This window comes from Aricia agestis, chromosome 22 (genome assembly GCF_905147365.1).
Source record: "Aricia agestis chromosome 22, ilAriAges1.1, whole genome shotgun sequence".
Classification (NCBI taxonomy): Eukaryota; Metazoa; Arthropoda; class Insecta; order Lepidoptera; family Lycaenidae; genus Aricia; species Aricia agestis.
In genome coordinates, this window is record NC_056427.1 from 8,969,607 (window position 1) to 8,994,080 (window position 24,474).

At 35.1% G+C, this 24,474-nt stretch overlaps 2 protein-coding genes and 1 long non-coding RNA gene across 4 annotated transcripts; 1 reads left to right on the forward strand and 2 right to left on the reverse strand.

Annotated features, from left to right (window-relative positions):
* Nucleotides 1-427: 427 nt before the first annotated feature.
* LOC121738268 lies at nt 428-880 on the reverse strand. The gene has a single exon (XM_042130223.1). The coding sequence runs from the start codon at nt 878-880 to the stop codon at nt 428-430; it is 453 nt and encodes a 150-aa protein (XP_041986157.1).
* A 1,137-nt stretch (nt 881-2,017) lies between these two features.
* On the forward strand, nt 2,018-10,989 carry LOC121738121 (gastrula zinc finger protein XlCGF57.1-like). Of its 2 annotated transcripts, XM_042129982.1 has the most exons (6): nt 2,018-2,197; nt 2,468-2,587; nt 7,556-7,694; nt 9,236-9,238; nt 9,371-10,154; nt 10,323-10,989. In XM_042129982.1, exons 2-6 carry the CDS (start codon nt 2,489-2,491, stop codon nt 10,900-10,902), a joined length of 1,605 nt encoding a protein of 534 aa, XP_041985916.1. In that variant the 5' UTR covers nt 2,018-2,197; nt 2,468-2,488; the 3' UTR covers nt 10,903-10,989. The 2 variants fall into 2 exon arrangements, with proteins under 2 accessions (XP_041985916.1, XP_041985915.1); XM_042129981.1 differs by lacking the exon at nt 9,236-9,238 and having other exon boundaries at nt 2,018-2,193.
* On the reverse strand, nt 7,824-9,084 carry LOC121738133. Its single transcript, XR_006037239.1, has 3 exons — nt 8,946-9,084; nt 8,430-8,432; nt 7,824-7,884 (listed from the first exon to the last, which is right to left on the reverse strand). It is a non-coding gene; the product is annotated as an uncharacterized LOC121738133 (long non-coding RNA).
* Nucleotides 10,990-24,474: the final 13,485 nt, after the last annotated feature.

Sequence of the window (24,474 nt, forward strand, 5' to 3'; positions counted from 1 at the left end):
TGAATGTACACGGTTGCGTACATTTTCTCGCTTCCTTGCCGAATCTGTTGTGGTAATAACAGAATGGCGATGGTGATGCAGCACGTGGACGCGAAGTTGAGCGTTGCCGGAATCTTGATGTTGATCTCTGTCTTGACCGTTGGTAGTGTCCTCTTCTATAGTTATTGTTATTGGTGTATTGTTGTTTTTTCAGTTCGGCGACCTCTAGGGAGAGTTTGCGGATTTCTTCGATTAGGGGGCACTCGATGTTTGATGAAGTTGATGCGGAGCTATTTACACGATGAGATGAGATGCTATTTACATTATTTACAGTTGACTGCTCGATGATCTTGTCGGCTAGCGCAGCTTGTTCGTCGAGTGTGGTCTTCGACTGGAAAGTTTCACTGACGGCCAGGACGGAGCGAATATTTGTCGGGAGGAGATTGGCCTACATCAGCTGTAGGGTGGAATCGGGGACCTTGTTGCGAGCCAGGTTTCGCATGCGTCTGAGTAATTGTGATGGTTTCTGGTCTCCCAATTCCATGTCTGACAGCAGCGTTTGAAATTGCCGGCTGTCAGATTCTTCATATGCGGAGATGAGCCGGTCTTTGAGGGCTTGGTATTCGTTTGTCTCTGGCGGGTTGTACAGTAGGTCGGCGATTTGTTCGATGACTTCTTTCTCCAGACGAGCGATGACCATTTGGGAGAGCTGGCTTTGGTTCTTCTGGAGACTGCTGGTGGCTGCTTCGAAGGTGACGAACCAGAGCCTGGGTTTGTCTCTCCAGAACGGTGGAATTCTCATGGAGAGTGCGATGCCGGCGATTTCCTGTGATGACGGTGACGTCGCCGGGTTGCTGGTGAGTGCCGAGGTTTCAGGCAGGGATTCGCCTCTGGGTTCCATTTTTTCAGTGGGATTTCGGGCAGCGATTCGTTGTGCAGCGTTTCGTCCGAGCAGCGTTTCGTCCGAGCAGCGTTTCGTCCGAGCAGCGTTTCGTCGTGCAGCGTTTTGTTGCGGAGAGTTTCCCGGGCAGAGATTCCTCTTGTTCTTCGGGCAGAGTTTCTTCTTGCAGAGGTTGCTTGTTGTTCACGGGGTCACTAGTTTAGAGGACCGGTTAGTCTCTCTAAGAGTTCTCTAGAGGTCGGAGGAGTAAAGAGTAAAACTCGATTTACTGTGGTGAACTCAAGTGCTTTATTGTGAGATTTGTGCTGCATAAATACAAAATTTTACATTATTATTATTATTACAGTAATTTACAGAATGTTTAAAGGTTAACTGTGATTGGTTAACAACATTAGAGAAGGACATACAGAAAGAGATAAAATATTTACAGAAACATGAAAGAGAAAAAAATCGAATAAGAAATATTTACACGGTTTTACGATTGCCGCGCGGGAAACTGGACGCACCGCGGCTCGCGGCGCTGGCATCGCCCGAGTATAAATATGGGCTCTCGCGGGCCGCGAATTCAGTTCGCCTCTACTCTAGTAATCTGTGGTTCGCCCGCGCGCGCCATTCCGATATCGTCTCGCTGCTGCTCGTCGCTGCGCCGGTAATAATAGTAGTGCCGCCATTTTGTGAAGATGTTATGAAGAATTCTTATTAGAAAAACGCCCTTTTCAGGGCCGGTTCATGTCCGGTATTATTACACGGACAGCTGTTTCTCTTGTCATGTGAACGTACGTTCTTTGCAGAGCGATTTTCTTCTGTGTTTCATCTTCTATAACGAACGTATACAAAGATGGCGTGCGTTCTTTTCAGAGCGCGTTGTTTTCTTTGTTTCATCGGCGAACGAACGTAGGTACTGCTACAATATTAAGTCTATGGAATCGACCGACTTGACTTCTTGACTGTATTGACTCTATACTTAGACTTTGACTAGACTTTAGACTTGACTGACCTGACGATATAGAAAAAATTGTATTAAGAACAATTAATGTAGAATACTGTTTTCCCGCCATAATATTATACTCAACATTGGCCATGGTTATAGCCGAAGTGCCATTATATGAAAAAAAAAAGAAGAAGAAGATGTTCGATTTCAATTTTCGAACTTCGAACACGAAATTACAAAGGTTTTCAAGGTTTCTTCACGAAAAGATTTAGAAATGTTTAAGAAAACTTGTTGCTGTATATGTTTATCAACAAATAAAAGAACCGTTAACATTTATAGAACGGATCTGCTTTACTTTTATGAGCAACTGGCAAATTATAAGGTAGGTACGTAAACAAATGCTAATGCTCGTAGTGCTAATCTATCTTATATTTATCTAGAAATCAAATAACAAAATTAAAAGAACCCCATTATCTGATCTCCCAGACTTAATATACAAAGCTTGGAAATAGTTTTACAGACAGACATATTAAGGGAGGTCGGTTTTTATCTGTGTGTGACATTGGTGAAACTACAAAATATATTTTCTATAACTATACTATAAAAAATATATTTTCTTGTCACTCATCCTTTGATTTCTGTTTTTTTAATAATAGGTTAGGGACAGAGAGTGCTGGATGTGTTACATCTGCCAGACGAGACTGCAGCAGTGTCACCGGCTGCAGCAGTTGGCCGTACAGACACGGGGCCTTGTTGATGGTCTCTGCCGGAACAAGGTACTCCAGAAGTGAAACCGTAACATAATAGTTAAAGGGGACTCTAATACTAACACTTTGTTGTATGTTTCCAGGCTAAATTGCAGGCTAAGTACTGCTTGCATATAAAATTTGTGAAATTTAGCTGTCTAGCAGCTTTAATTTAGTACTTTTGTTGCATGTCTCTCATAATATAAAAAAAAATATATATTTCAGAAAGGCTCCTAGATGCAACAAAATTAATGGTGTATTTTTCCCTTTTTAGGGTTCTGTACCCAAAAGTTAAAAACCCTATTCTGTCTGTCTGTCTATTAGTCTTTAGGCTGTAACTCAAGAACCGCTATAACTAGACTTCTGATCACATATTGAAGAATAGAATAGAATAAAATTTATTGCATGGAATGTTTTTTATAAAGGTGTAACAATAGTATGGTTTATCAGGATCCAACATTCTGCCTTGTCAGTGGCGTGCAAAATTACAATATTGCATATATACATATTACAAAAGTCAAAAAATAAGATATTGAATATTAACATTATAAGTAAGTAACTAACATTAGATATTTAAGTCATAATATATTATTAAATATGCATAATGATTAATGAAAGTAATGTCATAGAGGTAAAATTTTAATTAATATTGTTAACAGAATAAATTAAAAATGTCAATAAATTCGTCAAAGTTTATATAAGTAAGTAGTACCTGGATGACCAAACTTTGCACGGTATAGCAAACACTCATTGACTTCGTGTTACTTAACAATGCCATCTGCTGGAATAGTTTTAGCTGTTGTTGAGTCGTTAAAGCAATAGGCTACTTGACCTAATTTTTTTCTTCATGCTAATCGCTTCTTAATCATTCATTTTCACAAAAAAAAACTAATATTTTAATATTTTACACAGTAGAAACCCATAAAAATGTTAATTGAAAAATATTCCTTATATATGGCGCCGAAAAAACTGTCCGCCATAGCGTGACGTCATACGTTTTGTATTTTAAACTCTTTTTATAGAAAAAAAATGATGTGCTAAATGTACGAGTCTAAAAGTGCCTAAAATTATAAAATAATTAAATAAGAAATTAGAAATCATTTGTAATGTTGAAAACTTTTGGAGAAAAGTTTTAGCCATTTCATTTCCCGTCTACAATAAATGGAGATAATATAATAAAACTGATGTTTTATTTGAATTATTCAAGAAAATATATTTTAGAAATCTTTCTAGGCTTATTCTTATTATTTATGTACAAATAAACTTACATATAACGAGCGCGATAAATAAAAGATATTAAATTAGGAGTCTGATGACGTCACATCCAAATCTTCCGATTTGGATGTGACGTCATCAGTATTAAATAACTCAGTACTTTATCTGTGCAGTGACGTAACCTTAAATTTATCAACGATAAATAGTTTATGGGTAAAGTTGTGTAATTGGAGGGCTAAATAAGCTTTAAAATTTGGCATAAAATATAAAGTTTAATATAAAAAAATGAAATACTTATTGTGTGCACACTTCACAGCTGTATTGATTTAAGGGGTACCAGGGTTTTTTTATAAAAGCTTTTGACACCAATTTTGTTGACATCGCGCGCTATAAACTGAAGTCCACGCGAACGAAGTCGCGGGCAACAGCTTAGTATATATGATAATCTAATATACTCCTAACATTCTGGGCTGCTATAACATTTTTTTATTTTATAAAGTAGTAGATGTCCCGCGCGGCTTCGCCCGCGTAAATTAGGAATTTCACAGAAACCGTACATTTTCGAATAAAAATAGCTATAAATACTCCTTTCACGTGGTCTACTCTATATAAACGCCAAATAGTGCTATAAAAATTGCTCCAGTAGTTCGTGAGATAAACCCTTTCTAATATTTTCCCTGTTTTTACCACAATTTCCTGAGTTTCTTCGGTCGTATTAGTCTTAGCGTGATAATATAATATAGCCTATAGCCTTACTCGATAAATGAGGTATCTAACACTGAAATAAGTTTTTAAATCGGACCTGTAGTTCCTGAGATTAGCGCATTCAAGCAAACATACTCTTCAGGTTTATAATATTAAGTATAGATTTTTTTTTTAATTATCGCTTGACAAACTCGAGCCTCGATCTAAAAGACTATGAAAAGGCTCATAATCATGGGACGATGCATGGTATAATATTATGGTAGTGATGATGATGATGATGAATGTAATTTGCATAGTAGCATATGTTTTCCGTTCTTAAAACAACGCTGAAACTCCCAAACTTGTATCTATAAAGAATCTCTCAGCACCTTCCGAACCACGGTATACCAGGTATACCTCGGTGCAAAATCTTACTTGTTTGTAGCATATGCTTAGAATACTTCTCACGAAACCGAAGTCACCACATGTTTCCCCATAAATTTTGAGGAGTTCCCTCGATTACTTATGGATCCTTCATCAGATCACCACTTTTATGAATATAATACCAAATTAGGATGATACCCTACATACCAAAAGAAAAATTTTGAAAATCGGTTAACAAACGGCGGAGTAATCGTTGAACATAAGAAAACGAACATAACACCTCCCCCATTTTGAAAGTCGGTTAAAATTGTAGCCTATGTGTTATTCTGATGTATAAGCTATATTATTGTAAAGTTTCATTAAAATCCGTTCAGTAGTTTTTGCGTGAAAGAGTAACAAACATCCATACATCCACACATCCACACATCCATACATCTGTACATCCGTACATCCAAACAAACTTTCGCCTTTATAATATTAGTAGGATAAAGAATACAAACGAAAACTTAATCTAATACAGTGTAACATAAATCATTACTGGTTTTTCCGCACACTGCCATTCGTCTTCGACAGCTCTTTTTAAACAATAATAATAAGCTATATTATAGTATTTAAACTTTAATCTAATAGGACAAAATATGATTAAAACAAATTAGTCCAGAGACTTATAAATAGGATAAATACATCGATGATTTAAAACAAGTTCAGCCCCCGTAGATAAGTGGAAAAACGTGAAAACGCTAACGCTAATGCTAGCGCTACAAAATGTATGGATTTGACATTAGTATTCGCTAGCGAAGCGATGACTTAATATGTCAAATCGCATACATTTTGTAGCGCTAGCGTTAAGCGCTTTGCCACTTGTCTACATGCCCAGGTCTGCATTTTGGAAGTTATTAAATTATAGTACGGTATATAATGTTATTATATTTTATAACAATATTTATAGTTGGAAATAGTCCAAATGGAAATGTATGGGGAATTTGACCTTAAAGTTATTAATAAAAAGTGACAAAGTAATATGTAAGTAGATGTAACATGTTACTACGGTTATTTTTAATAATTAATAAGCAATAAAACAGATAATTATAACGATTATTTTGGTATAATTATATACCACTCATCCTATTTCTTGCTAAAACAACATAAGTCAGAAACAGTTCAGGTTTTTAGGGTTCCGTAGCCAAATGGCAAAAACGGAACCCTTATAGATTCGTCATGTCTGTCTGTCTGTCTGTCTGTCTGTCTGTCTGTCTGTCTGTCTGTCCGTCCGTATGTCACAGCCACTTTTCTCCGAAACTATAAGAGCTATACTATTGAAACATGGTAAGTAGATGTAGTCTGTGAACCGCTTTAAGATTTCGATACAAAAATGGAAAAATATTAAAAAATTTTAGGGATCCCCATATATATAACTGAAACAAAAATATTTTTTTTTATCCAACCTATGCGTGTGGGGTATCTATGGATATGTCTTCAAAAATCATATTGAGGTTTCTAATATCATTTTTTTCTTAACTGAATAGTTTGCGAGAGAGACTCTTTCAAAGTGGTAAAATGTGTCCCCCCCCCCCCTCTAACTTCTAAAGTAGGGGCATGATAAGTCTAAAAAAAATATATGATGTACATTACTACAAAAACTACCAACGAAAATTGGTTTGAACGAGATCTAGCCAGTAGTTTTTTTAATACGTCATAAATGGTAAACCTTAATTTAACTTTCATTAAATCAACTGAAATATTAAAATAAATCAAAAACCTCTTAAATTCATAAAAAATAAACCTTATTGCTGCTGCGGAACCCTTCATGGGCGAGTCCAACTCGCACTTGGCCGGTTTTTTAAATTATTTTTATTAATAAACTATAAAGTTTATTTTCCATTTAAATTGTTTACCACCCGAATACTACATTCAGAACAAAAAAGTTATTTTTTTGTTCATTTGTTTTATCCTAAAACAGATTTTATTGATTCCTGAAAAAATTTATTTGAGTGACCTAAGTGGTTTTTGAAATGACCGATTCATTTAAACTTAAGTATTTATTTTATTTGCCTACTTTCGCAATTTTTTTTTATGATATAAGGGGGCAAACGAGCAAACGGGTGGAAAGCAAGTTCCGTCGCCCATGGACACTCGCAGCATCAGAAGAGCTGCATGTGCGTTGCCGGCCTTTTAAGAGGGAATAGGGTAATAGGGGAGGGTAGGGAAGGGAAGGGAATAGGGTAGGGGATTGGGCCTCCGGTAAACTCACTCACTCGGCGAAACACAGTGCAAGCGCTGTTTCACGCCGGTTTTCTGTGAGAACGTGGTATTTATCCGGTCGAGCCGGCCCATTCGTGCCGAAGCATGGCTCTCCCACGTATAATATAACGGTACGGAACCCTTAGTGCGCGAGTCCGACACTTGTTTACATAAATGATTTGACCAATTTGTGTGACTCTTATCCATACTTATATTACGTGTACAAAGTTTCATGACGAATTTTCGTGAAACTTTGTTTACCTACATATTCTTGGAGGTATTAGAACTTAGAAGTAACATAGGATACTTTTTATTTTAAAAATATTTTTTAGGAAAAAAAATGTTGATGTGGACGCGGATGAAGTAGCGGGCAACAGCATATTTGTTGTATATTTATACTTATATTTTTATTTGTAGATAAAAATCATTTTTGTGTGACTCATAAAACATAATATTATATTCTGTAATTTATAGGCTGATACAGACATTGGAGCAATTGGATCTTTGCTAGAACTATCAATCTATAAGAAGAAAAATATTTCCACAACACATCCTACCGCAGATAATATAAAAGAGGAGCCGGACATAAAGACTGAACAATACAATGAAGACGGTAATGTATACTATACTTTATGTTATTCCAGATAGGCTACATATTTTATAGTGTTCTGTTACTTAACTGCTCTGCCCTTTTAACTTTGTGAAGTTGAGTATACTTAATGTATTTTATAATTATTAAAAATTAAAATAGGCATGTATTTAACGCGGCGACAAATTGTTACCATTCCGGGTCTTAAAAAAAACTAAAAATGGATAGTAAATAAACTACTTTGGCGACTAATTTGAGGTAGCATTTTAACTAGAAAGCGGCGGCTTTTTAATGAGTTTTGAGGTTTTATTTAAATTTTATCTGGCAGCGATTTTCTTTTGTGGCAACTGAATTTCTTCTAAGGCGACAAATTATTGGCGGATAAAAAAGTTAAAATAGGCTTTCATAAATTCTAAAATGGGGTTGTCTATAAACTTGACCAAGGTCTGAAATAAATACAAACAAGATCTCATAAAAACTTATTTTGGCTACAATTTTAGGGGTTCTAAATAAACCAAATTGTGACATGCAAAAAAACTATTCTTGGTCTATTTAATTTTTCTTGACTATCTTAAGTGTAACAAAAGGGACTGAAAAAATTATGTATCGAACGGAACACTAATCTAAGTCAATCAAAATCGATTAATTTAATTAGTTTTGAATTAATCATGGGCGCCGGCAGGGGGGGTGCCAGGTGGTGCACTTGCACCCCTCGGGAATCTTAGGATTAAATTAACCTACTTACCTACTTTAAGTAACTTACTTTTTAACGCCTTTACCCAACCTACAACGTGTTTTGTGACGTTCGCCGGCTGCTGCCGCAGCACAGTCACAGTTCTAACCTAACCAAAATTTGGACTTTCTGGATTGTGTTTGTTTTTGTTTTGGCGGGGGGCTGCGCCCCCCGAGCCCCCCTTTTACTTTTGTAACGGTCGCCGGCTGCTGCCGCAGCACGCTCGCTACGCTCGCTCGGCTCCCTCTGTGTTGTGGTCTAAGTTCTAACCTAACCTACTTTTGGACTTTCTGGATTGTGTTTGTTTTGGCGGGGGGCTGCGCCCCCCTAGCCCCCCTTTTCAGGGAGGCTACGCCCCCCGTCCCCCCACTTCCGTATCCGTGGTTAAGTAGGCCTTCTGTTAAGTCTTTTCATTAATAATGAAATAAAAACCCCCGCTCCACAGCCCTCGCACAGCTCAGACACACGAGCGCATTCGCCGCCTTTTTCAAGAATTTAAATTTCAAACAATATTCTAATATCCAAATACATTATTATAATACCCATTTTCAGTTTTAAAGCTACCTAACAATCGCTGCCAAATGTGTATTTTTATAATGAAAGCCAATAGTTGCCAGTGAAGAATGTTTGATATCCCGTCGGAAAAATTAGTCGCCACATTAGGTTTTATAATACCTTAACCAGTTTCACACTGATCCCGCTTGATATATTTGATACCTTACAGTAGCAGCCATTTTTAGTTTTTTTGATCCTAGCCTTTTGTTGCTTGTATAGTTTAATAGTTGCTAAGATATTTAATCACTGCAAAGTTAGTTTTTTTGTGACTTAATAGAAAGTCGCCTAAAAAGATATTAGTTGCCGTGTTATTTATTTGCCATTAAAATATACTAATTGACATATACTTATCAATAATTAATAATTATTGATTAGATTTTAAGTTTTTAATGTTAAAAAATTTTTCTTATAGAAATAATTGAAGAACAAACTGAAGAAAAAACAAATACGTATGAAGAAGATTATGCACCCGTGTTAGAATTTGAAGATGATGTGTCAGATAGTGATGCTGTTTGCAAAGAGGAATCATTGAGCGTTGACCGCATTGATGCTTGGCTAGGCTCAAGGGTGCTTGAATTGAAATTAGTAAAGTTGAGTCAAAGTGTCATTGACAAATATGTACGCCAAAGTCCCCCCACCCAGCACACAGCCACAGAAAAACATGTTGGGAACAAGGGGAAGTGCGCTGGTGAACAGAGCGTAGATAATGACGACAAAAAGGCACAGTACAAGAGTCACAAGGAACAACTCATCTGTGATGTTTGCTTAAAAATGTTTCCGACTAGAAGCAGTTTGCTAAGGCACATCCGGACACATACAGCTGGTGAGAAACCTTTTAACTGCAATATTTGTCACAAGAAATTTGGAAGAAAAAGCCACTTACAGGAACACTTACTAATTCATACTGATGAGAAAGTATATAACTGTGACATATGTCAAAAGAAATTCTTAAGAAGATGGGAGTTAAAACAACACTTATTAATTCATACTGGTGAGAAAAGATATAACTGTGACATATGTCAAAAGAAATTCTTAAGAAGGGGGGACTTAAATAAACACTTATTAATTCATACTGGTGAGAAAGGATATAACTGTGACATATGTCAAAAGAAATTCTTAAGAAGGGGGGACTTAAATAAACACTTATTAATTCATACTGGTGAAAAACCATATAACTGTGACATATGTCAAAAGAAATTCACATTACGCTCTTACTTAGAAAAACATTTAGTAATTCATACTGGAGAGAAACCATATAACTGTGACATATGTCAAAAGAAATTCTTAAGAAGAGGGGACTTAGAAAAGCACTTATTAATTCATACTGGTGCGAAACCATACAACTGTGAAATATGTCACAAGAAATTCTTACGAAGATGGGAGTTAAAACAACACTTATTAATTCATACTGGTGAGAAAGTATATAACTGTGACATATGTCACAAGAAATTCTTACGAAGATCGGACTTAAAAAATCACTTATTAATTCATACTGGTGCGAAACCATACAACTGTGACATATGTCATAAGAAACTCTTACGAAGATGGGAGTTAAAACAACACTTATTAATTCATACTGGTGAGAAACCATATAACTGTGACATATGTCAAAAGAAATTCTTAAGAAGAGGGCACTTAAAAGAACACTTATTAATTCATACTGGAGAGAAACCATTTAACTGCAATATTTGTCAAAAGAAATTTGGAAGAAAAAGCCACTTACAAGGACACTTACTAATTCATACTGGTGAGAGACCATATAACTGTGACATATGTCACAAGAAATTCTTAGGAAGATCGGACTTAAAACAACACTTATTAATTCATACTGGTGAGAAAGGATATAACTGTGACATTTGTCAAAAGAAATTTTTAAGAAGAGGGGACTTAAAAAAACACTTATTAATTCATACTGGTGAGAAACCATATAACTGCAATATATAATTACGTCAAAAGAAGTTCACAGCATGCAGCTACTTAAAAATACATTCAATAATTCATACTGGTGAGAAGCCATAATAATCTGGGGGCACGGCAGTGTCCCAACCAAGCTTTTTAGCACAGGCACGGCCGTACCATACTTTTCTCGAAGCGGTTCGCGACTATTTCACACCCCCTTTATCTTCGATGGTAACAAAGCTAGGGATTTAGAATTTCGGTCTATTAATTCTAAGGTACTACTACTAGCAGACATAGAACCTTGAAATTTGGTACCCGGATAGATCTTTATTCACAATGAAAGGAAAAATTATGAAACCGGCCAAGTGCGAGTCGGACCCCCCGTAAATAATAAGTTTATTTAATTTTAATTATTGATTATTAAAGTTAATATACAGTTGAGTATTTTCTGAAATTTTCAAAAACCTTACTGTTACCATTATATAGAGCAAAAAACGGGAAAAAATCGTGTTTGTTGTATGAGGCCCCCTATTAGTAATTTATTTTATTTTAATTGGACTTTTAGCTTTTATAACGACACCAGAAATACATATTTTGTGAAAATTGCAACTATCTAGCTATTGCGGTTCTCGAGATCCAGCCTGGTGACATACGGACGGACGACGGACAGACAGCGAAGACTTATTAATAATAGGGTCCCGTTTTCATTCTTTGGGCAGGGAAACCTAGAAACTGAAAAATAATTAATAATAATAGAATATTAAGTAACAGAAACGATTTTTATGTTTGTAACTTTGCAAGAACAGTATGATTATGAGTTTCGACTGCATATTTGTTTTACATACAATAGGCTTTGAGTTAGTTATGTACTAATGAAATGGTATCAATTGAATAAAAATAGTATTAACAACGTTAACAATGAAACAATTAAATTCGATTAAAATATAAATGTAATCAGTACTGCAATAATAAACTCCTTACTCGCTCGATATATTATGGGAGTTTTAAGTTATCACATGAAATAAGGTGTGCTCCTTTCCTGCGAGGAACGTCGAGAGTCGAGACGCTTACATCAGTGATGCTATGTATTCAACGGTAATGCTAAAAATGACCACCTTCAAGTATTAAAGCTTAAGAGTCAATTATGTATGAATATAATAATCGACTCAGAACTCAGAAGAATTTACGTTACGTTGTCCACCTATAGAACTAACGAAGCCTCAAAGAAAAAATATATAGGAGATAGAAAATGAGTGTTAAGCTAAGTACAGAAAAGTTATAACGTGACCTGAAAAGAAAAGAAAAAAAACCTTCAAAAAAGGATTGAAATCCAACCAAAAATAATAAAAAATGTAAAAGGAGCCAAGCAAAATATTGCATAGCTTTAATACTTCTGTCGTAAAAAGTTTTCAGATCATATTCAAGCCAAGCCTTCAACTTATTTTGTAATTTAAATCAACATTCAGTAAATGTATCAATAAATTTCTTTATTTAAGTGGAAAAACTTATAAAACTATGCGCAAAAAACGAACTCAAATAGTGATCAAAGGGCAAGTGTTAAAATAACAGGGAAAAACTTAAAATCATTGGTGTCATCCTAACCTAAAAATAGACCGTAAAGGTCAATTTCAATCAGGGTTGCCAGATGCAATTTTACGATTTCCCCCAAACTGATTTTTATATTTCCCCAAAATGATACGTTTTCAAAAAAAATCCCCAATCGCTTTGTTACAGAAAAAAACCGAATATAAAATTGAAACTACTTTTATTCAATTTACTAGTTTCAATCACTCGACAGTTAAACAGATACACAAAACATTGTCGCTCGCTCGACCAAAGAGACATTTTTTTAAGGGGGTGACAGACGTGCGTGTGAGTACGCAGACTATGGCTCGACGATCTTAGGAGTTAGGCTGGTATAAATAGTCAGTACTCAAGATGCATCTCGGTCTCAAGACACGGTTCAGGCTCTGTGATTGGTCCAAATTTTGACAGCTAACCAATCACAGAGCCTGAACCGTGTCTTGAGACCGAGATGCATCTTGAGTACTGACTATTTATACCAGCCTTAATCGCCTGTGTGTCAGCAAAGAGCCGCGAGCCGCGAGCCTGGGGGCATGGTAATCCAGTGTGAGCGATTCTCGTGTGTCACCGACGCGAGCCGAGTAAGTTCGCGAACTTAAAACCCGCGTAATTTAAGTTCGTACGTCTGTCAGGCCTTTTACGCACTCCACCAAACAAACCAAAACAAACAAACAACAAATTTGCCAGGATGTTAATCGAATGAAAAGGACGTTGGTTTCATTTGTTTTTTTGTTTTGTTTTTAACCCTAAAAAATCTCCATAGTGTATTTATTTTCCCCAAACATTTCCCCAAAGATACTGTTTCCCCAAATTTTCGCCTAGAGTCAAAATTTTCCCCAAAATTGCGAAAAAAACCCCCAATCTGGCAACCCTGATTTCAATAGTGCCAACTTCTAGTGATTCAAAATTTTTATCGGTTGTGCCAACCTTACCGCATCAATAAAAGGCCCTACTCACGGTTCAACACAACCCACAATCTGCTGACACAATTTCATTCCGCGATTGCTTGCCACAACGTGTGCACGTCACGTTCGTATTAGACATGGGTCCGCCGAAACTAACAAAATTTCAAAAAGCAGGTGTTGCACTTACTGTAGCTTCGTTATGTGTATCCGGAGAGCGACGTAAAAAACGATACTGGGTAAAAAAGCGGCTGTTATTAAGAAAGAAAATCTCGCATATGTCGATTATGTATTATTTGGAACCAGAAGATTTTAAAACTCAAACTCAAACTCAAACTCAAAATTTTTTATTCAGAATAAATTTTTTCAAATATTCTCTGAACGTCGGGGCTACACAGATGCCTACCACCGGTTCGGGAACTAACCCGGCGAGAAGAACCGGCGTAAGAAACTCGCACGGGGCCATCTTTTTCTAAAAAGATGGAAAATTACAAAAAATATATTATAAAATAACAGTGTCATTATGACTAAATAAAATACAACGAATGTACAATTATTATACATATTATAATGAAACAGCTCTGCAGGGGGCGACCTTATTCCCATGGCGTACTATCATTCATGAAATCAGTAACTTTATAGTACGCTTTGGTACACAAACGTTCTTTAACAACTTTTTTAAATCTATTAATTGAGAGATTTTGAACGCTTTCTGGGATCTTATTATAAAGGCGTATACATTGACCTTTAAAAGAATTTTTGACTTTAGTAAGTCTAGTCACCGGAATTTCAAGCTTATGTTTATTACGAGTATTTCTCCCATGGGTATCACATTTTTTCGTGAATTGATATATATTCTTTTTAACATATAATACATTTGATAGGACATATTGAGAAGCAACAGTTAAGATTCCAGTTTCCTTAAATTTTTCTCTAAGTGAAGTATTACGGGCCAACTTGTAGATTGCCCGCACAGCTCGCTTCTGCAGCACAAAAATTGTATTTATATCTGCAGCATTGCCCCACAGCAAAATGCCGTAGGACATAATACTATGAAAGTAACTAAAATACACTAGACGTGCTGTTGTTTCATCTGAAAATTGTCTAATCTTACTTACTGCATATGCTGCTGAACTGAGTCTGTCGGCCAACCCAGCAATATGAGGGCCCCACTGAAGCTTGGAGTCTAGTGTAATACCTAAAAATACAGCTGTATCCACTAGCTCCATAACATCACCATTTAAAAGCACATTGGTTTCCGTTTGCCTTACATTGGGCAATTTGAATTTAATACATTTTGTTTTTTTACTATTAAGTAAAAGATTATTAACACTAAACCAATGTACAATCTTTGAGAGAGCATTATTTACTTCGTCATAACACGCATTAAGCCGTTTGACATTGAATGTAAGAGATGTATCATCAGCAAATAATACTATCCCATGTTTATCTTTAATTAAGAATGGCAGGTCATTTATATAAATAAGAAACAGGAAGGGTCCTAATATAGACCCCTGTGGGACCCCCATTTCAATTTTTGCACCAGCAGATTTTTTACCATTTATCTCAACCCTCTGAGTTCTATTTGACAAGTACGATTTTAGGAGGGCGAGTGCTGTGCCTTTTATGCCATAGTGACAGAGTTTCCTGACCAATGTTTTGTGTTGCACGCAATCAAAGGCCTTTGAGAGATCGCAAAAAACTCCTAGAGCATCCTGCGACGTCTCCCAGGCATTAAAAATACTACTGATCAATTCAACGCCTGCGTCTGTAGTAGACCGTCCCTTTGTAAATCCAAATTGTTTATTATGTAAAATATTATTTATATTAAAGTGCGTTAGTAATTGATTCAGTATTATCTTTTCATAAATTTTACTCAATGTCGGTAAAATAGATATAGGTCGGAAATTAGACGGGTCCAACTTACTACCAGATTTAAAAAGAGGTAAAACTTTACTGTGTTTCATTAGATCAGGAAATACGCCACTTTTTATACAATCATTAAATATAGTCGCTAAGTAGGGAGCGATAACATCGATTATAGATTTAATAACTTTCATTGATAGGCCCCACAAATCAGTAGTGTTCTTAATATTTAGTAAATTGAAAGTTTTTAAAATGTCTTCAGGACCTACTTCTTTAAATCTAAAGTCGATATCACATTCACTTACATTATCTTTAAGTAACAATATAGCATCATCAGGAGAGTCCTTTAGGTTACTTGTAATTGAAACTGGAATGTCAGCGAAAAATTTCTCAAAAGCAGTCGCAACATCATTGTCGGAAGTTATATTTTTGTTATCTATATTTAATTTAAAATCTGAGTTGTGACTGGCGACTCTTCCAGTTTCACTTGCTATTATTTGCCACGTTGTCTTTACTTTATTTTTTGAATTCTTAATTTTATTTCTAATGTGAATAGATTTGGCAGCCCTGCAGACTTGTTTAAATATTTTTGAATATAATCTTACATAGTTTATAAAGTGTTCACTTTGATTTATAGTTCTTTCATTATAAAGGTCATACAGTTTTAATCTGCTTTTCATAATACCTGGTGTAGCCCATTCACTAAATTTACTCTTATTGTTTTTTCCAACTGTCTTAGAGGTGAAGGTAGTATCAAAATGGTTTTTAATTAATTTGAAAAGATTACCAAATGTCATATCTGGACTACTATGATATTCTAAATTTCCAATCTTAGATATAATTTCACCCCTAAACTTCTCAATACGTTTATCATTAATTGGAATACAAGTACTTTTGTTTTTACATACTTTTTTGAAATTCTTGTTCATGGGGAAAATAGCTCGTTGTCCACAGTGATCAGAGCTTAGTATGTTTAAGACTTCTTTCTTTAAGGAGTCTATATTGGTAAAAATATTATCAATGCATGTAGCAGAGTTGCCACTGATCCTTGTGGGTTCATAAAACAAATTTGTCAAATTATATGATCTTAACAAAGAAGTGAATCTAACAGTGGTTGAATTATTGTCTAAAATATTTATATTAAAATCACCACAAAGTAAAATGTGTTTGTTAGATGCACTTATTTTTGTTAATAAAATCTCCATGTCCTTTTCAAATATATCATATAATCCTAGTGGAGGCCTGTATACACATATAATAATAAAGTTTCCCACCTCTACGCAGGCTATTTCAGTTGTTCGTTCTGTAGAGAGGCTCACTAAGTCCTTACGTTCTTTATATTTTAAATTCTTGTTAATTAGTATGAGTGAACCACCTCTTATGGCTTTTTCTCTGCAGAAAGAACTTGCCAGCTGGTGCATACTATAATTTAACATTATTTCATTTTTCTTGAACCAATGTTCAGTAATACATAAAATATCTACATTATTGTTATTTAAAAATAAATCAATTTCTAGTTCCTTATTTGACATTCCCTGTATATTTTGATGCACCAGCGTAAGTGAACTAAGTTTACTATTTTGAATTAGATCTACAGTGCTAGAGACATCCTCTGTTGTCTTATAGTCTAATTTAAATTATTTTTATTTGGAACATATTCCAAGCTGTCATTAGATGTCATATCATTATGACCAAACTGCTCAACAGAAGCAGTTATCGTCCTACTAGCCAAGTTCTTGGCTGAATTTAAAAATAAAAAATTGAATAGCGTACTTGCTATAAGTCGTGTAAAGTAAAATGATAGAAAATATCTATCTAATGTCAACTTACATAATTTATATAATTTATAATTTATAATTTATATAATTTATATTAAAATTTTCTTCCATAATATCGCCACAAATTTTATCAAAAATTATTCCTGAGACGTGCTGGGCGATTTAAAAATGGTTACGACATTACATTAAGGTAAGTACAAATAAAAATTATAAGGATTTAAGTAAGTATTTATTGAATGTCAAAATACAAAAGTTGCAATAATTAAGTTATATTAATTTTTACTATTACCTTTATTTTTTACGATTGATAATAACGAAATCTTTCATATCGATACCGTTTCCTTCGCAAATCACAGTTTGATCATTTAAAAAACTGGCGTTAGGAAAATCTGCTGACGGCAATGAACAGTTTAGCTCAGAGGATTCTGTTTGGATTTGAGGTTCTGACTGATGTTGTAACTGTGTGTGAGGTGAGTGAGGCAAAACTGTGTACTGAGGAGATGGCGACATTTGGGGCAATGGCTGATGTGACTGTGTGTTGGGTGGAGGAGACAAGACTGTGTAATCAGGCGATGGCGACGCTTGAGGCACTGACTGACGGGATTGTGCGTGGGATGGAGTAGATAAGACTGTGTACTGAGACGGTGACACTTGAGGTAAAGGCTGACGGGGCTGTGTAGGGGGTGTAGGAGACAAGACTGTATACAGAGTCGGTGATTCCAAATCAGACATTGTTTCGGACTGTGGGGATGATAAATAAGTATATTGTGGTGAATATCGTGGAAATCTTTGGGTAATAGATCTTTGGAGGAGTGGGGAGCGGGAGGTTTTAGTGAGATCTTCGGTCCCTAAAACTATATGAGAATTCATACTCAATTTTTTGTGTTTTGCGTAGAAAATGGCGTCTGAAATTATTTTATTTACTACAGTTAATTGATCATTATCAATGTCTTTCATTTGTATTACTATTGACTTTCCTATTATGTCCCATTTATCATCATTTTAGTTAAGAAGCTGCTTCGCAGTGTCAAGCAATTTATTTTGTTTTGTATTTAATGATGACTTTTTATTATTTTTCTTTGGTTGACTTTGTTCCTCTTCTTGTATTGGAGTTGCATCATCTGGCCGGGAACTCTGTAACAAAATACATATGTTTAAATTATATCTAATTACAATTTTGTTTTCAGATACCTGCAACCGAAAATGAATGGAGAAACACAGCAGAAAATTTAAAAAAAAATGGCATTTTCTACACGGCGTGGGCGCAATCGATGGGAAGCACATTGCTATTGATAAACCCTCAGGAAGTGGGTCGGAATTTCACAGCTACAAAAAATTTTTCAGTGTGGTCTTATTAGAAGTAGTAAATGCTAACTATGAATTCATATACGTTAATACTGGTACAAATGGAAGTGTTTCTGATGGTGGTGTGCTCAAAACAACAAAGTATACAAAATTGATGTCGGGTGAACTAAATTTACCACCTCCTTCAAATTTACCAGGTACAACAACATCTGCACCATATGTGTTTGTCAGGGCTGTAGCTAGAGTCAAATTTGAGGTAGGGCAGCGTCGGTTACAGGTAGGGCGGAAGCAAAAAAAATCGGTCAAGTGCGAGTCGGATTCCTGCACGAAGGGTTTCGTACCGTTATAGATAAAAAATAGGCCAAAATAGTGTTTTTTTAAATTGAGCCCCCTTTAAATATAAATGTTGTTTTAATTGTATTATTAATTAATTAAGTGATTTCGCAAAAATGTCCAGTGCCTACTGTTGCCATTAATCAATATGCAGCAAAAAAGGCCAAAAAACACGAATCCTATATTGATTTTATTTTGTTTTTAGTATTTGTTGTTTTGATTTATCTCTAGGTCAATGATGTATTCAATTCATTCAATTGTTATTCTTAGATACTTAAAAAAATTATGTGACAAAGCACTATATCTAAGAACTACATATTATTAAATCCTCAATTACGAAGAACAAGCGAACAATATGGTTAAACTTCTGGATGTAGCGATCCACGTGTGAATGAGAGTGAGGAAATAATAATAATAATAAAATAACATTAAATATTTAAAACAGCTGAATTCTACGATTCGCCATATTATTAAAAATGCGAAGAACTTCGTTCAGATCAACTTTTTTGTTCTTTTTTTTCAAAGGCCAGAAATAACATACCAGCCATTCTTTCGTGACCCATTGACAGTCTTTGAGGCCTATTAATTGCAGTTAAAGTTGAAAACGTGGACTCGCACACTGCAGTACTACATCTTTTTTTTTCATCTTAATCCGGGGGACGCGGGTTCGAATCCTGCCAACGGAACAAAAAGTTTTTAAAGGTATAATAAAAATCTTAACTATATAATGTATAGTTTATATAAGAATAAAGTATATTTCTGCTGTCTAATACCTGTAATGCAAGTCCTTTAGGTCTTCCTGTTAAGGGTTCCGTACTCAAAGGGTAAAAACGGGACCCTATTACTGAGACTTCGATGTCTTTCCGTTTGTCCGTCTGTTTCCAGGCTGTAACTCAAGAACGGTAATAGCTAGAGAAATGAAATTTTCACAGATTATGTATTTCTGTTGCCGCTATAACAACAAATACTAAAAACAAAATAAATTAAATATTTAAGGAGGGCTCCCATACAACAAACGTGATTATTCTAATATTTTTTGCTTAACTATCAATGATGACAACACTTGAAATTTTCACAAAGGCCTTAATAATATATGTAATTTAATAAATAATAATAAAAGTTAAAAAAAAATTAAGGGTTAGGTAGGTAGGTAGGTCCCATACTATTTTTGCTCTATAACGGTACGTGCGCGGTATAACCCTTCGTGCGCGGGTCCGACTCGCACTTGGGCGATTATTGGTATTTTTAAGGTAGGGCATTGTGATTTTAAGGTAGGGCATTGCCCCACTATGCCCCCCCCTAGCTACGGCCCTGGTGTTTGTTGGAGGCAGTGTCTTTGCTATAAATAGAAATATAATGAAACCATATCCTTTCAAAGGCATAAATCATGATCAAAGAATTTTCAGTTATAGACTTTCTAGGGCCAGAAGGGTAGTAGAAAATGCTTTTGGCATATTGGCGGCACGATTTAGGATTTTTCATCGAAATATTTCTGTAGATGTTGAAAACGTGGATGCCATAGTGCTCGCATGTTGCTCATTACATAATTATTTAAGGAAAAAACATTCACGCTATGTCCATAACAAATTTATTGATCGTGAAAATATCTCAAAATCTTCATTTAGTCGCGGAGCTTGGCGGCAAGAAACACCAGCATTAGTATCGTTAGAAACGTGTAACGGGAGACAGCGAAATGTGGAAGGAAATGATGTCCGAAATACCTTTGCTCATTTTTTTAACCACGAAGGAAGTGTTTCTTTCCAAAATGAAATGATTAATGTAATACCTTTGGATACAAATTAATATTGACAACGTTTCATTTTTTATAACGCCATGAAAGAAAAAAAACCATTCTTTATTTTGCTCTTGCGATTACAGAAAAAAAATTATTTCATTTTTTAATCGCATATTGTGATGATGACGTCATACATACGGAGGAATAAAAATGCGCCTTAGCCTAATTTAAAAAAGTTAAAAAAAACTATCACTGACATTTACAGGGTATGGCATGTGTCAAATTTCATATTAATGTCATTTTTGTGAATTATTCAAGTCAACAAACTTAAATCATGTTAATGTGTTTTGGTTTTCTAATTTAATCTCATTAGCGTGATGTTTGTTTGATTTGAGTTGGACCAATTTATTTATATTATACAAATAGTGCCTATAGTGTTCATAATTTTCTTGAAATAAAAGACTTTGTTTATTTACTAAAAGTTGTATTTGTTTAACACTTTCCAACATTTCTGGGATAGTATATTTGTTTCCCAGAAATTTTCAGCACCCCTTAACAAATCCTGCATAAAGTCATCATCATCAGTACTTGTGAATAAGTTTATTTTGTTCAAAATTTGGATCAGCAAATAACAAATAATATGTATTTACAAAGCTTGACGAATCAAAATGACAAATGTGCCAAAATGTTAACAGACTGTCAAGATTTTTTTTTTAATTTAAACTAGGTATGTGACAAAGGAAAAAATGTATTCCTCCGTATGTATGACGTCATTTCGCGCTTAAGACATTTTAGAATGAGATGATTTTAAAACTCAAAAAGATGAATGAAAACTTAAATATTTAGAAAAAGAAAAATCTCTCGAAATGGCTCTCTAAACTATTGTGATTTAAATATATAGGCTATTTATAATTATATTACTAGCTGTTGCCCGCGACTTCGCCCGCGTGGCCTTTAGTTTATAGTTGTTCCCGTACATCGATTGAGTCGTTTACGCGCAAGTCAGAAAAGTATATTGTGTGGGAATCGCCCATTTTTCCGGGACAAAAAACATTCCTTGTCCCAGATTCAAATTAGTATCTCCAATCTCCATGCCAAATTTCATCAAAATAGATTAAATAGTTTAGGCGAGAATCATAAAAGTTTATTGTGCGGGAACCGTATATTTTCCGGGATAAAAACGGGAATAAATATAATGACCACCAAAAAATGCACTGATACCCTAAACTTGTTTACCAAAAAAAAGATAATTAACACCAAAAAAATAAAGTCTAAAATTGCAATACTACCAGCTATTTTAGTCATGACAACATTTCAAATTGTAATCGAACACCAAATATAGTAAATGATCACCAAATCCTTGTGAGCAAATCAATGCGATATTTCTGTCCAAATAAATCACTACGATTTCACAAAACATGTAAGCATATTATTAACAAAATAGTCGGCCAAGTGTGAGTCGGACATAGAGGGTTCCGTACCGTTATAGAACAAAATTAGACCTTAAATTGTGTTTTTGTATGGGAGCCCCTTTTAAATTATTTTTTTATTATTATTATTTCCTAATTATTGAAGTTAACATAATATAATCAAGGCCTTTGTGAAAATATCAACGTGCCTACAGGTTGCCATTATTGATATCGAGCAAAAAAGGCCAAAAAAATAACGTTTGTTGTATGGGAGCCCCCTTATATAATTATTTTATTTTGTTTTAGTACTGCGGGGCTAAAATGGTCGCTTCGAAGAATCATGATATGAATCATAATATGATTCATTTTTCTAAAATCGCAAAATGCAACTCTGCTTGCAATTCATTTCTGTATTTTTGTACTGATTTGACATTTGTCAGTTTGACAGTTTTGACAATTCATTTGCTGAATTGATTGAGAGGAATTGCTAAATGTGACCATTTTAGCCCTGCCGGTTGTTATAGCGGCAACAGATATACACAATCTGTGAAATTTTGTAGAAGTCTATCTGGAGCGGTCCCGTTAATAGGATAGCGAGATAATAAATGTTTGGTGATCATTTTACATTAAAATGCTAGTATAATGTTGGTGATCATTTACTAATTTTGGTGATCATTGTACTATAAAATGCTAGTATAATGTTGGTGATCATTTACTAATTTTGGTGATCATTTACTTATTTTTGTGATCATTTTCTATTTTTGGTTTTAAGATGTTAAATCTTTGGTTATCATTTTACATTAAAATGGTGGTCTGTATTTTGGTGATCGTTTACTATTTTTGTCTGTGAAATGTTACTATTTCTGGTGATCAGTTAATTATAAGCCGATAAAAACTATCTCTTGTCCTTTCCCGAGACTGAAAGTATTGCCATACCAAATTTCATCAAAATAGATTAAATAGTTTAGGCGATAATCATAAAAGTACGGTACGGAAAATGTACGGTTCCCGCACAATAGTGCATTACATACATTACATTTTCCGGGACAAAATTAGTATTCCTTGTCCTTTCCCGAGACTCAAAGTATCTCCATACCAAATTCCATCAAAATAGATTGAATAGTTTACGCGCAAATCATAAAAGTATATTGTGCAGTAACCGTACATTTTTCCGGGACAAAATCAGAGGTAGAGGTAGAGGACAAAATCAAGGGTACAGCTCTCCCCCATAGTAACGTGAAACCTTATCCCGGGTTTTACATTTGGTCCTTCGAGCCGGATTTCAAAGATTGAATTAAAGGACAATGGGAAACAAATGTATGGAGTCTGGGCCCACCCCGCAATAGTAACATGTGATATACCATTGCATAGGGCTTTTTAAGCGGAACATAATTTATTATTACAACTATGGTCAAATGTTAGTACTTTCGGCGTCTTAAAGTATTTTAATCTAACTTATTATTTATGGATTTTTGTAAGGTACAATGGTAATAATACACGTATTTCACTTTAAAAATAAGATTTATTCGTCGTCCTGTACATCGATAACAATTACATCGTTTAAAAAAGCCGCGGGGGCCAGGAATGGTTGATATCTCCCAACTCCTAGGTACCAAATCAAAGATATTATATGAGCGCAAGTACCTACAGTTCGCCGTCCGGTCAAGCAAGTACAATAATATTGTGTTATCGCGTTTCTTCCAACTTGGTTTCGATCAATTAATATATAGCAGTAATATATTTTTGCTCTTACGTGGCGTGACTGTATCCTTCCACACAGCAACCACACATTTTCAGCGGTTATATTATATTCTATAAGGTCGGCCAATTCGTTTTCTCTGTAGATTTCTATTACGTATAAACCGTCTCGAAGATGTTCACCACAATATGATTTCGCTAACTTCATATGGTAGGAACCCAAAGCAAGAAACATGATGTCGTCTTCTGTTATTTCAGGAAAATCATGAACTTGTAGGTTTGCATCAATTCGTTCGAAGTTCACTCTGCGTCTATTCAAATTATTACCTTCCACATCAATGATATTCTATGTTACTAACGTAACTAGATTGGAAGTTTACGGTAGCAACGCGTTGCCACTTCGAAGATGCCTGCAGGCATATCTCACATACATAATGACATAACGAATATATGACTTGACATTGTCTTTTGAACAAAAAAGTGGTTACGCATTTCTGAGAATCTTTTGTAAGACATTGCTACTCTAGTATTTTAGAAACTCATTGTTCCACATAGTTAAACAAGAGGTTGTCAACTTGGAGCCTTGCGTTAATCAAACCCAGGAAAACATCTGCTTGTCTGTGGTCGTTTATAGGGATATGAAAATGATTTAGAATTGCAGATGCTATTTTAAAATCGGTAATCATATTATGGACGGTTTTATTAAAATAGCTTTGGCGCAGAAGCTTGAAATCGCGCTTAAAGCGACCATTAACAATTTCTACCGGCCAACGGCATATAGTAACCAATCGCGATTTATTGGCCTGGTCAGTGGTTAATTGAGTTGCCCGTCGGTCTTTGGATGGTGGCAAATACGCTTCATAACCGCATGATTGTAGATCTCCTATACAGTCCCGAAAGCCTCTGTCTAATATGAAGACATCATTCTCTTCCAAAAACCAATGTAACGGATGATCTACTCTTTTGAGAACATTGCTCATAATTGTAGCGTCCGATTCGGTTGCAGC